General features: G+C 44.7%; 1 protein-coding gene and 1 pseudogene across 1 annotated transcript; both read left to right on the top strand.

Moving 5' to 3' along the window:
• The window catches only part of LOC134396487 (zinc finger protein 850-like), a 637841-nt pseudogene that overhangs the window by 406694 nt on the left and 216449 nt on the right, over positions 1–14698 (top strand).
• Positions 8381–10521, top strand: LOC134396431 (zinc finger protein 420-like; the record flags this gene model as incomplete). The annotated part of the gene is made up of 1 exon (XM_063122934.1): positions 8381–10521. A coding segment is annotated over one exon (1692 nt), but the record flags the coding sequence as incomplete, so codon positions are not given.

Here is a 14698-nt window from a genome sequence, read left to right as displayed (position 1 = left end):
GGAGCATGAAAGGTGAATGTGAAGAAGGGAATTTAAAAGTTAGTTAATTGTATTTTGTATTAGCATTTTAAAATTTAGATTCAAAAAGCAGTATAAAAATATTTGAAATAAATAAACAGTGTAAAAGCACAGACAAGCTGAGGGGGAGGGAAAGGAGCTCGTCTTTCTTACATTGTTTCTGAAAAATTTCCGTATTGATTTTTAAACAGAGAAATGCATAACACCTACAATTTTCATAACTTTTACTAACAACCCCCCTTCCATAGCACAGTTTGTCTTATCTCGAGTCTGTCTTTTTAGTCCATTGCCCCTGTTGCCCTCTGTTGCCCTTGTATCACTCCATGAGCACAGTGCAGGAACCCCCTACATGCATGCCACCGTGACAGATTTTTATGGATTACGTTGTTTGCAAATGTAGTAGTCTGGCAAGGAAACCACTTAATGTCCCAGACATGCTACATCAGTGGTTCCCAACGTGGGTGGTATCGTCCCCTTGGGGGGTGGGTGGGATTGTATAGGGGGGCATTAAGAGGCAAGGTGGCAGCAAAGGGGAGTTAGGGGGGTGCTCGAGGTGGACTTTTCCGAGAAGCGCCTCTCCAGAAGGTCTTAAAACCTAGGGTCATTTTTATGGGAGACGGTAGTTTGGTCCCAAGCCATGTAGGGAAGAATCCACACAGGTATTAATGCCGTTTAAGAAGAGTCCTTTTAACGGTGAATTGAAATGTTTCAAAAGCACCGAAATGCTACTGAAGAGACATACTCTGCATGGTTGTGCCCAGCCAGCTGCAAAACAGAGGCATTCGCTCTCTTTTCCCTCCCTCCCTCAGTAAGCCTGAGACAGGTGCTTCCTATTTAAAGGGGCCAATTAAGCTACAGAATGATATTGAGCTGAAACCAAAGTTTAAGAAATCGTACAAGGAGTTTTGGTTATAGAAGGAAATTTCTGATTGCTGTCTTGTGCTATGGAGAGTGGTTCAGAAGCTCCTGGTTGCATTTCCAACATCCTATTTGGTGGAATGTGGTTTTAGTGTGGCCAGCCTACTTCTCTCCAAACAAAGAAATCGACTCCAGATTACCAAACATGTTGATTTAAGACTCAAGTTCAGTGACTTTAAACCACACATTGGGAAACTGGTATCCCTTCATCAAGCCCGTCCATCACATTAAGACTTTACAGAATAGGGAGGTTCTCTACCCTAGTTACTAAATGTGATATCTAATATTCTTGCTAAATGACTATCAGACTTTGGAAGGGTGATATCACTGGATCAAGTTCATCAATTATGTTTAATTGAATAAACTAAAAAAATGTAATTGGATTTTGAATAAATATTCAATTAATTGTTACTGTTTTGAATTTTATTGTTATTATCCTCCTTAGTGGGTCGTTGAAAACTGCTATTCCGAATAATGACTTTTATAGTGTAGGGCAGGGGGCGCTGGGCATGAGTTTGTGGAACCAAGGGGGCGGTTGGAACCACTGGGCTACATGATATGGCCTGCAAATGCAACAGAAAACCATTGCGTCACCTTGTCCATCTGCTTTCCTCTTTGTCTGTCCACTGTAATAGATATGTTGACAATGGTGCCACCACAACCTCCACAGCTGAAGATATTCTTAGTAATTTTGTATGCATTTTGGTGTAGATGAGAACTCTTTTCCTTGACTTTCCTTTCTTGCAGGCACAATTCTGATGCATGCCCACCTGTATCCCTATCCAAGACCTTGCTGTCTTACCTACAATGGTGCTGCATTCCTCCCCAGATATGGTTGTGTATGCATTTAAACCTGTGTGTATTCCACAGTCATAGGAATCCCCTTGTTATGGTATATCCTCACACAAAAACACGTTCCAGTCTTTGCAGTCTATCTTCAATGGCACCGAGCCTACCTGATAACATGCAGCGGCAATACAAAGGAGAATGTGTCCATGCTGCATTGATCGTTCTCTATTTTTCATTGAATCAACTATAAATACTTCTTTGTTTTGAAAATTATAATACCTAGGGTCTGTTCTTCTCAGCTACCCGCTGTCGAAGAATTCAAGCAAGTAGGTATGTGGGCTTCCCCTGAGCCCACCCTGTGCTAATATAACTGCTTTTGGACTGTTCTCTAGAAATCAAAGTATCTACGCTTCCGCAGTAACTGGAAAATATATTAAGGATGCAACCATGAGACCAAGTCTTGTGAAGGGTATTGAAACACTAGTTTCACAAGATTGTGTGCCTACTAGGATTGTTAGAAGGTGTCATGGTAGAAACAGCTAATCTTGAAATTAACAGATGGGCACAAGTTTTGTTTTTCTGTCCTTGAAAAGATTGCACTCTGCACATGCATAAAATCCTTGCTTACAACTGGCTGAGAGGCTTACCTGCTACTGTTTTAAGATTGGTGTATTGTATGGAGCGGTTCTGCTTTGTTTCTAAGGGGACTGACCCTATAAGGAGGTTAAGGCTTTCCTGAAAATAGCGGGCAGTTCCTTGGGTCCTCTGAGGGCTTCCGCCTTGCAGTGCTAAGCGCTGCTTGTAATAAACTTTCTCAAAAGAGAGAACTGTGTCTTAGAGCCTTTGACCACCACTCAGCGATCCCACTCAAAGGAGACGCACCTTTCCAGGATTCCTCGCCACCCCCTCGAAATATCAGCTCTGAAACTTGGGCCTGTGGCCTACCTTGCCAGGTGGGTGTTTATAAGAATCAAATTATTGGGGAAGGCACATGGGCCTTGTTGCCGGGGCGGGGGCATTGTTCAGCCATCCTTCGACAGAATGATCAGTCAAGAAGCCAACTGGCTCCGTTACCAGGTTTGGCCAAGGAGGGAAGTTGGGAACCTTCTCACGGAGAACCCTGGTGTGCCTCCTTCACACTCTCCGTTTTAATTCTTACAGCGCAGTCCCTGCCTCAAAGGAGAAATTGGCAGCCAAGGAAGGAGACTGTTTCGAGTCCTGCAGGGAGCAGAAGACAGTGAAGATGGAAGAGCAAAGCTTTGCTGGCCCTGAGGCAGGAAACATCCAGGAAGGGAGCAGTGCAGAGCCCTGGGAAGGAAGAGTGCAGGAGGACCAGCCTGGGAGCAACACCTGCTCAGACACGGAGCGCCAGGGCTTCAGGGACTTCTGCTACCAGGAGGCTGAAGGGCCCCGAAAGGTTTGCAGCCGACTCCACCACCTTTGCCGCCAGTGGCTGAAGCCAGAAAGAAACACAAAAGCTGAGATGATGGATCTGGTGGTCCTGGAGCAGTTCCTGGCTGTCCTGACCCCGGAGGTGGAGAGTTGGGTCAGAGAGTGTGGAGCAGAGACCAGTTCCCAGGCAGTGGCCGTGGCAGAAGGCTTCCTCCTGAGCCAGGCAGAGGACCAAGACCAGGTGAGAGCATTTCATCCTGGTGACTAACAGGGACTGTGTTCTTAATACTTATCTCAACTTTATTGTACATGTCCTCTAAGGAAGGGATGCCCCAATTTCCAATGACACCTGCAAGTATAGTTGTTCTTCATGGGTAGAGCAGGCCCTCGTTAAATTAACAGTACGTCATTAAAATGTGCAATTCTCTACCAGAGGATGCAGGGATGGCCATGAATTTGGGCTGTTTAAACAGGGGGTTAGACAAATTCTTGGAGGAGAAGGCTATGAATGGCTATATCCTACCTCCAGTATCCTAAGCAGTATGTCTAAGTACACCAGTTGCTGGGGAACATGGGCTGGAGGGTGCTGTGACACTCCTGTCCTGCTTGTGAGTTCCTAGTCAACAGCTGATGGACCACTGTGGGGAGAGAATCCTGGAGTAGATGGACCCTTGTTCTGATCCAGAATGGCTGTTCTTATGATCACAGGAGAACTGAATGGGTTTATGAAGTTCAGGGGAAGGAGGGGATCCTTCTTCAGCCAGTGGCAGAGTCTTCCCAACAGGACAGGAAGAGAATTTGTAGACACCAAACCGCTGTTTTTACAGTGGAAGATGCTGGATATCAGGGAATGTCTGGGAGGTTCTGTCTTTCCTCCTGGCTGGTTTTCGGAGGGTGTTCAAGCACTTTGCTTATGCCAGGGTTGATATCTTAGCCTCCTGACAAAGACACATTGCTGTGTGTCTTGGGCCACAGCTAGACCTATGGTTTATCCCTGGATCGTCCAGGGGTCAAACCTGTTCATCTAGGTGACACACAGAGGATCCAGTGCTCAGGCAGGGGTGAACCCTGGATGATCCCAGGATAAACCTTAGGTCTAGCTGTGGCCCTGGATGGTAGATCAACTTTAGAATGAGACCTTAAAGGTATAGCGATTGGGAAATGCTGCCCTTGGCCTTGAACTGACCCTTTTCTTTCCTTCCCACCTCCCCCTTCTCTGTCTGGGATCCTCCCTCCTGTAAACAAAGTAAGTTTAAGAAAACTTAAACTTTTGGAGCGAATGCAGCTTTTGTGCTCACAGATGCGGGTTCTGGTGTATGTTTTGGTCATACCAATGTACAATAAATTACATGGACACTTGATGGCATAAATCGCAAAAGCTGCATTCACTGCAAAAGACTTCAGGCACCTCTGGTCAAGCATTTTCTTGATATGGGACATGATGACAAAGACCTGAGACTCTGGATTATTGAAAGGATTAGAGTAGACCATCAACTAAGAAGGCGGGAAATAGTCTGGATTTTCACCTAAAGGACATTAGAACCACAAGGACTCAGCGAAGAGTGTAATTGGATGCCTTGGTTGTAATCCTGTTCTTCCATTTTAAAGTACAGCTCTATTGTATTCCTTTTCAGTCATTTCTTGTCACTGTTTTGACATATATTTTCATTCTTATATGTAGTAAGTTTTATTAGGTTTGTATTAACTATGTTTTAAGCATCATATCAGTCCACTCAGTCCCCTTTAAGGGAGCATACAGGCCGTGAGTATGGTTGCTACACATTTTAGGATTTGAAAAGCAGCCTAATCAGGAGCAAATTTTGGAGATTACTTACTCCTCAATTGGTTGAGGAGGTGCAGGGAACGCTGATCAAATTTACAGATGACACAAAATTGGGTGGGATAGCTAATACCCTGGAAGACAGAAACAAACTTCAAAGGGATCTTGATAGGTTGCAGTGCTGGGCTGAAAACAACAGGATGAAATTTAATAGGAATAAATGCCAAGTTCTACATTTAGGGAATAGAAACCAAATGCACAGTTACAAGATGGGGGACACTTGGATCAGCAATACTACAAACGAGAATTATCTTGGAATTGTTGTAGATCACAAGCTGAATATGAGCCAACAGTGTGATGTGGCTGCAAAAAACCCCAAATACTATTCTTGGATGTACTAATAGAGCTTCCAAATTGTTTGAAGAACTGGTTCTCCTCTATTCAGCCCTGGTTAGGCCACATCTTGAGTATTGCGTCCAGTTCTGGGTACCACACTTCAAGAAAAATGCAGACAAGCTGGAGCGTGTTCAAAGGAGGGCCACGAGGATGATCAGGGGTCTGGAGACAAAGCTCTAGGAGGAGAGGTTGAAAGAACTGGGCATGTTTAGCCTGGAGAAGACAAATTGAGGGGAAACATGATAGCACTCTTCAAATATTTAAAACGTTGCCACACAGAGGAGGGGCTGGATCTCTTAATCATCCCAGAGTGTAGGACACAGAAAAAGGTCTCAGGTTACAGGAAGCCAGATTGTGTTTGGACATCAGGAAAAACTTCCTGACTGTTAGAGCAGTACGACGATGGAATTAATTACCTAGGGAGGTTGTGGAGTCTCCCACACTAGATAAGTATTAAGAACACTGTATTAAGTATTAAGAATTACGTATTAAGTATTAATACTTAAGTATTAAGTATTAAGTATTAAGAATTAAGTATTAAGTATTAAGAATTAAATATTAAGTATTAAGAATACTGGAGACAAAGCTCTACACGGAATAACGGGCTCAAGTTAAAGGAAGCCAGATTCCAGCTGGACATCAGGAAAAACTTCCTGACTGTTAGAGCAGTACAACAATGGAATCAGTTACCTAGGGAGGTTGTGGGCTCTCCCACACTAGAGGCATTCAAGAGGCAGCTGGACAACCATCTGTCAGGGATGCTTTAGGGTGGATTCCTGCATTGAGCAGGGGGTTGGACTCGATGGCCTTGTAGGCACCTTCCAACTCTATGATTATAAGTACACCAGTTTCTGGGGAACGTGGGCAGGAGGGTGCTGTTGCAATCATGTCCTGCTTGTGCTCTTCTTATGATCACAGGAGAAATGAATGGGTTTGTGAAGTTCTGGGGAAGGAGGGGATCCTACTTCAACAAGTGTCAGAGTCCTCCCAACAGAACAGGAGTAGCATTTGTAGATGCCAGACTGCTGTGTTTACAGTGGAACATGCTGGATATCAGGGTTGAACTCTTAGCCCCCTGACAAAGACACAAGTTCCTGTGCTGTGTGGCTTGGATGGTAGAACAACTTTAGAATGAGACCTGAAAGGTAAAGCGATTGGGAAACGCTGCCCTTGGCCTTGACCTGAGCCGTTTCTTTCCTTCTCTAATCCCTCTTCTCTTCCTGAAATCCTCCCTCCTGGTCCAGGTTCAGAGGATGTTGGCCAGTGCACCCACATATTTTCCTGAAGCAGAGGGGGACGGAGGACCCTCCTCACTGGGTAAGGATTAGTGGACATGTTTCCCCATGATCTCCCTCTCTCAATTACACCTGAAGTGCATGAGCTGTCTTATTGTTCTCCTTGAGCCTGATTTTGCTAGGGGAGAGAGACCCCTTTTCACTAGATACTCAAAAAGGAAATTTTGTTTAGTATTTTGTGGTTTGAGCGTATCAGACCCACTCTGGCCGGCTTCCCAGAGTGGGTCTTACACACTCAACAACTAAGGTCCTCCTCCAGGCACCTACTCAGAGGGAAGATCGGAGGACGACAACAAGGGAGAGGCCTTCTCTGTGGTGGCCCCCCAACTGTGGAACAATCTCCCCAATGTGGTTCACCTGCCGCTGACATTGTTATCTTTTCAGTGCCAAGTCAAGCAATATGTAATTAGCAATATGTAATTAATTAACCTGGGTCTGTTCACAGTTTTAAACCTTGTTATAGTAGTTTTATATGTATGTGTATATTGTATGTTTTTGCATTTCTAAATATTTGGATATTGTTCCTAAGTGCATCGGCTATGCTACGGTAAACAAATGCAATAAATTAACACTGAAAATAAACAATGAAAATGGGAATAGTTAAGAATGTTAACTTACCTTCTCACCTTCCCACCTTCTTTACCTTCCTCACAGGGAGCAAAATAACCTGCAGCGGAAGTGAACTGATCCTGGGGGGTCCTTCAGGGCCTCGTTCGCTTGGTGGTGGAGTGGAAGCGGTTTCTGCACAGCCTGGGCAGGTAGGGGAGTCCTGGGGGCCTCCGTCTCCTGCACATCTCTTTGATCCTGGAAGAACCTGCCCCTTTAGCCTTTGCTCTTCTCCAAGTTGGCTGCTAGGAAGGCCTTGAAGGTCACTCACAATGCTTTGGCATTCAGAAAGAGGACCTCACCATCCTTGTCTTCATGGATTGCTACATAATGCTTAAAGAGAACATCATTTCTTCTTCTTTCAGGGTCTGGTGACCTTTGAGGAGGTGGCCGTGCATTTCTCGGAGGAGGAGTGGGCTCTGCTGGATGCAGGCCAGAGGACTCTGCACAAAGAAGTCATGGAGGAGAATCGTGGGATCTTGGCCTCTCTGGGTAAGGAATGGGATTCCTCTGGGTAAGGCTCCCTCTCTGCCTTCTTGCCAGATCCTGGAAGGTGGCATTTCAGCTCTTCTTTCTTTGTGTCAGTGCAGAATACAACTGTCATTGACTCCGAAGACCTGACAAAACATTGAGAAAAGCCCATTGATGGACTTGCTCTGTGGCAGAGATGGCTGCCAACCAATCTTACTTTGCTGCTATAATTGCATCTGCATAATATTGAAGATGTTACAGATATTATCTTAATGGTCTCCATGGAGGAGAGGAGAGTTAAGCCTTTATTCTCTCAACTACTTTATATGAGTTATTCCATATAAATGTATGGCAGTCTAGTTCTCAGTTCTATTGATCATCGGGATATTTAATATGTTTAGAAGGATCTGCCTCACCAACGATTTTTTTTTAATCCTGTGAACTAAATCAGCAACCATTTGTTTTGTTCCAAGATTTCAAGATGATTTCTGTGTTTATACTTGCAGGTGATCACAGGGAGAGCAAGAAAAATGGCCCACACCAGAGAAGGAAAATTGAAACTGAAGAGAAGAGGGAAAACAAATCTATTTCTTTTGAAAGATCAGACGTCTGTGAAACTCCAATACTAGAAGCACCAAGTAAAAAGAACATTCGCAAAGGGAAGGAACAGAGTAAAACTCAGAAGATTCATTCTAACAAATATCAAAGGTTTCAATGCTTAGTGTGTGAAAAACAATTCACTTTCAATTCACAACTTAACTTGCATCAAAGAATTCACACTGGGGAGAAGCCCTATAAATGCTTAGAATGCGGGAAGAGCTTTGCTCACAGCACAGGCCTTAAACTGCATCAAGGAATTCATACTTGGGAGAAGCCCTATAAATGCTTAGAATGCGGGAAGAGCTTTGTTCTGAGCACAAAACTTAAGCGGCATCAGAGAATTCACACTGGGGAGAAGCCCTATAAATGCTTAGAATGCGGGAAGAGCTTTGCTCAGAGCACAGACCTTAAGCAGCATCAAGGAATTCACACTGGGGAGAAGCCCTATAAATGTTTAGAGTGCGGGAACACCTTTGCTCACAGCACAAACCTTAAGCTGCATCAAAGAATTCACATTGGGGAGAAGCCCTATAACTGCTTAGAGTGCGGGAAGACCTTTGCTCACAGCACACAGCTTAAGCTGCATCAAAGAATTCACACTGTGGAGAAGCCCTATAATTGCTTAGAATGCGGGAAGACCTTTGCTCTGAGCTCAACCCTTAAGCAGCATCAAAGAATTCACACTGGGGAGAAGCCCTATAAATGTTTAGAATGCGGGAAGACCTTTGCTCTGAGCTCAACCCTTAAGCGGCATCAAGGAATTCACAGTGGGGAGAAACCCTATAAATGTTTAGAATGCGGGAACACCTTTGCTCACAGCACAGACCTTAAGCGGCATCAAAGAATTCACACTGGGGAGAAGCCCTATAAATGCTTTGAGTGTGGGAAGACCTTTGCTCTGAACAAACACCTTAAGCAGCATCAGGTAATTCACACTGGGGAGAAGCCCTATAAATGCTTAGAATGCGGGAAGAGCTTTGCTCAGAGCACAGACCTTAAGCGGCATCAAAGAATTCACACTGGGGAGAAGCCCTATAAATGCTTTGAGTGTGGAAAGACCTTTGCTCTGAACAAACACCTTAAGCAGCATCAGGTAATTCACATTGGGGAGAAGCCCTATAAATGCTTAGAATGCGGGAAGAGCTTTGCTCAGAGCACAGACCTTAAGCGGCATCAAAGAATTCACACTGGGGAGAAGCCCTATAAATGCTTAGAATGCGGGAAGAGCTTTGTTCGGAGCTCAAACCTTAAGCGGCATCAAAGAATCCACACTGGGGAGAAGCCCTATAAATGCTTAGAATGCGGGAAGAGCTTTGCTCAGAGCACAGACCTTAAGCAGCATCAAGGAATTCACACTGGGGAGAAGCCCTATAAATGCTTTGAGTGTGGAAAGACCTTTGCTCTGAACAAACACCTTAAGCAGCATCAAGGAATTCACACTGGGGAGAAGCCCTATAAATGCTTTGAGTGTGGGAAGACCTTTGCTCACAGCAGACAGCTTAATCAGCATCAAGGAATTCACACCGGGGAGAAGCCCTATAAATGCTTTGAGTGCGGGAAGACCTTTTCTTGGAGCACAGACCTTAAGCGGCATCAAAGAATTCACACTGGGGAGAAGCCCTTTAAATGCTTTGAGTGTGGGAAGACCTTTGCTCAGAGCGCACAGCTTAAGCAGCATCAACGCATTCACACTGGGGAGAAGCCCTATAAATGCGTAGAGTGTGGAAAGAGCTTTGTTTGCCTCAGAAACCTTAAGAGGCATCAAAGAATTCACACTGGGGAGAAGCCCAATAAATGCTTAGTGTAGCATTTTTAGCATCGTAGAATGTTAGAGTTGGAAGGGGCCTATAAGACCATCGAGTTGAACCCCCCTGCTCAATGCAGGAATCCACCCTAAAACATACCTGATAGATGATTGTCCAGCTGCCTCTTGAAGGCCTCTAGTGTGGGAGAGCCTACAACTTCACCAGGGAACTGATTCCATTGTCGTACTGCTCTAACAGTCAGGAAGTTTTTCTTGATGTCCAGATGGAATCTGGCTTCCTTTAACTTGAGGCCGTTATTCCGTGTCCTACACTCTCGGAGGATCGAGAAGAGATCCTGGCCCTCCTCTTTGTGCCAACCTTTGAAGTATTTGAAGAGTGCTATCATATCTCCCCTCAGTCTTCCTTTCTGCAGGCTAAACATGCCCCATTCTTTCAGGCCATAGCTAGACCTAAGGTTTATCCCTGGATCATCCAGGGGTCAAACCTGTTCATCTAGGTGACACACAGGGGTTCCAGTGCTCAGGCAGGGGTGAATCCTGGATGATCCCAGGATAAACCTTAGGTCTAGTTGTGGCCTCAGTCTCTCTTCATAGGGCTTTGTTTCCAGACCCCTGATCATCCTGGTTGCCCTCCTCTGAACACGTTCCAGCTTGTCTGCGTCCTTCTTGAATTGTGGAGCCCAGAACTGGACGCAATACTCTAGATGAGGCCTAACCAGGGCCGAATAGAGAGGAACCAGTACCTTACGTGATTTTTAAGCTCTACTTCTATTAATGCAGCCCAAAATAGCATTTGCCTTTCTTGCAGCCATATCGCACTGTTGGCTCATATTCAGCTTGTGATCTACAACAATTCCAAGATCCTTCTCGTTTGTAGCATTGCTGAGCCAAGTATCCCCTCGCTTGTAAATGTGCATTTGTTTTTGTTTTTCTAGGTGTTGAACGTGGCATTTATCCCTATTAAATATCATTCTGTTGTTTTCAGCCCAGCACTCCAGCCTATCAAGATCACTTTGAAGTTTGTTAATCAGAATATTCTGGGGCACTTTGTCAAAAGCTTTGCTGAAGTCAAGATATATGACATCCACAGCATTTCCTCAGTCCACAAGGGAGGTTACCCAATCAAAAAAAATTATTCCCTCCATCTTCCATCAAGGGATTTCTATGGTGGGGTTGGTTGGTCTCATAACAGCATGCCAAGTCCAGGGATTCCCCACCCACCCTTCTCATATTGCTACTTCTAATTGTTTCTGCCAATGTTGTGGTGGGCTTTCAGTGATCCAAACCGGCAATGTTTGAAATAGAAATAAATGCTTTTGGCACCAACATCATTTGAATGGCTACTTAAACACTCCTTAAGGCCTAACTGTTGCTTCTTCCACTTCCTAGGGGTTTTTGAGTAGCACCCCTTGCTTGCTGATGAAAATGTGAATTTAAGCATCTTTCTACATTCTTCTCGGAGAATTTTCCACATTCTTCTCGGTGGCTGCTCCAGTGCTTTGGAACTCTCTTCCTGGGGAAGCCAGACTGGCTCCCTCCTTGATGGGCTTTCAGAAGCAGGCTAAAACTGGTTTGTTCCAGCAGGCCTCTGGAGAGTAATTTGGTCCTCCATCTTTGCTGATAATTTGTGGTGTATTTTAAACGTGTTTTAACATTTCTTTTCTCATGTTTTACAATGTATGTTTTAAACTTTGTAAGACCGCCTTGAGGCCCAGTATTGGACAAAAGGAGGGATACTACTACTACTACTACTACTACTAATAATAATAGTGGGCTTCTCCCTGTTAATCCGGTGCTAAAAGGTTTAAATGATGTTGCAAGAAGAACCTACTACTTCAAGTGAAATATTATCTGATCTGGAATGGGGTGGCTTGAGTGAGGGTTTGCTGGAGATTCACAAGAAGACCCCCTAAAAAGACCCCAGACTCATATCTGAAATAGCCCCAGAAGTATATTCCAGACCCCTGAGCCATGGACATGAAGACCTTGATGTTTGATTCTATGCTCATCAATGTTATATCATTAACTAAGACTCTTGCTAAGTTGTGCAGGACTGTCTTTGAAGAAAGGGGGTGGGACATCCGTTTACATGCGGCTTCTTAGAGTACGCTCAAGGCCAAAGTGCTGGCAGAAAGCTGAGCATGCTCCAACAGCCACTAGGAGGGGAAATTGTTTTGAAATCTTGTGGTGTAGCACCTGCTGATAAGAAATGTCCTAACTCCAAGTTGGGCCTGGGAAGTGACAATACTGAGCAACGGGGCACCTGGGATATGACATGAGCTCAAAGAAGAGGTCTTCTACACCAATCCAGATAAGTCATCCAGATGGCAGCCACATTTTCTAGGACCCCACGAGTATAACACGTGAGATATTGGGGAGGCGGAGACACCTAACTTCTGATTGGTGAATGGGTGGTCTAATCATGTATTCATGCCAATTGTGATTGGGAGATGGTGGTCTCATCACTCATTGACCCCCAACTTTGAGCCAGAACAAGTGTATAAAAGTACAGGTAGCAGAGCTGCAAGACAGAATTTTTTATTTTTCTCTTCAACTTCACCTCGGACTGGGACTTGACGGAGCTGGGTAATTATGGATCTCTTTACAATTTTAGACTTTGAGACTCAGAGTATTTTCCTGAAAGTTGGGACTTAGAGTACCATTAGCCTCTAAGACTTGGGTTTATTTTCTGAAGCTGGAACTTGAAATTATTTCCAAGTCTTAGAAGTTCTCTGACTTCTGCTTTTATTCTTCACACGCCTAGAGGAACTTCAGCATAGAGTAGGGAGGGTTAACAGCAATGTTTTAGTATAGCGCAAGGTATAGTTTAGTATAATTTAGCTTTAAACCACAAAGAGTAAACAGAAGCGGATAAGGAGGAGTCATAACAATGCTGGATGCTCAAGCCATTATCTTATTAGCTAAATTTGTAATACCTGTTTTTGCAATTGCAATTCTTGTACTCAATCTTTTATTTACATTTCATTCTCTTTTCTTGTAGCCACCAAAAGAGAAATTGTATACTTCTATAAACACCATGCCAATTTGTTTAATTTTGCAATTTTTACAATAAACAGATTCTTATTTGCAATTATGTCTGTGGTGATGCTTGTTGGCTGGGATTAAATGTTTGTCTGTTTGGCTTAGCACTGGTTACCCCCTGGGGTTTTTCGGACCCATTTGGTGTAGGTTCTGAAGTTAAAAAGGACCCAATTTACACTCCCCTGTGTGAGTGCTTTGATGAAATCTAAGTTTGCAGCTGTGGCTGCAGCTACTTCCACTGTCTAAGCATTTATAGGGCTTCTCCCCTGTATGAATTCTTTGCTGTCACTTAAGATGTGCGCTCTGAGCACAGTTCTTTCCATGCTCTGAGCCCTTGTAGGGCTTCTCCCCAGTTTGAATTCTATGAGGCAACTTCAGATGTGTCCTGCAAGCAAAGTTCTTTCCGCATCCTAGGGCTTCTCGCCTTTGTGGATGTTTTGATATGCTTTAAAGATCCACATTGCGATTGAAACTCTGCATACCGAGCATGTGGAACCGCCAGGAACATCTCCTCACATGACCACAGTGACAAGGCAGGTTCATAGGGGAGAAGGCGCTCTCTCAGGTATCCTGATCCCAAGTCATTTGTGACTTTGTACACTCCCCTTGTCCCTCTCCCAGCAAAGGTCATCCCACAGGGCAACCAGAGCAGTTCTGTTCCAGAACCAGGCCTAGAGCCCAATTGAAAAGGATCTAGGTAAACCACCCAGCCACACCCCCTCAGCTAGCTTTTATTAGCCAGGAGGGACAGGGATTGTGAGGGCAAGTGGTTGGCTGCATTGCCGCAAGCACCTTGTTCCCATCTTCAGTACACAACAACTGGAACTGATCCCACAAAACTGGGCAGATGGGGGCATGGAACACCTCAGCTGGAGCTGTGCTAACAACAGCATCAAGCCCGCTGCAGAAAGAAGCGATTTTGTTCTCGAAGTGCAATGCGAAAAGGTCACAGTGGGTCCTTGACTGGGCCAGGGCCCCATTGTCCGGGGGAGGATGTGAACACCCCACAGACCAACCAGAACAGCTCCGCTGGAAGGCTACTCAAGGACACAAGCCTTCTTATGAAAATGGGGTTACTTGGACACACAGACTCCTACTCTTCAGACTGCCTGTCTCACAACTTGGAGCAAAAATAAAATCAAGAGTACGTCCTGGAGCTTTTCTCCAGTGTGAATTCTTTGATGAAAGCGCTTTCCACATACAAAGCATTCATGGCTCATCTCACCTGAATGGATCGTTTGAGGCAAGGTACAATCTGTGATTGAACCGCTTTCCATATTCTGAGCATGTTTATGGCTTCTCCCCTGTGTGAATTCTTTGATGCAAATTAAGTTGCCAGCTCCAACGGAAGCTTCAGTTCAATCTTGAACTGAACTGACTTGAAGCTTCAAGTCAATCTGTAAACACCTTGAAATCAATGCAGTGATTACTAGAAGCTAAGATTAGTGGTTGTACTGATCCATTTAGTTTTCATGGCAAGAATACTGGGGTGGGTTGCCATTACCTTCCCCAGGGATCGTATTTAGTCTGACCTCTCTACCATGACCTTCCCGTCTTGGGTGTCCCTTCACGGTTTAGCTCATGGCATCCTTGAGGTGCTCAAGCTCCAGCACCACGACAAGGTAA

This window comes from Elgaria multicarinata, chromosome 3 (genome assembly GCF_023053635.1).
Source record: "Elgaria multicarinata webbii isolate HBS135686 ecotype San Diego chromosome 3, rElgMul1.1.pri, whole genome shotgun sequence".
Taxonomy (NCBI): Eukaryota; Metazoa; Chordata; class Lepidosauria; order Squamata; family Anguidae; genus Elgaria; species Elgaria multicarinata.
Note: the sequence above shows the minus strand (reverse complement) of the source record. Positions and strands in the feature narration are given on the sequence as shown.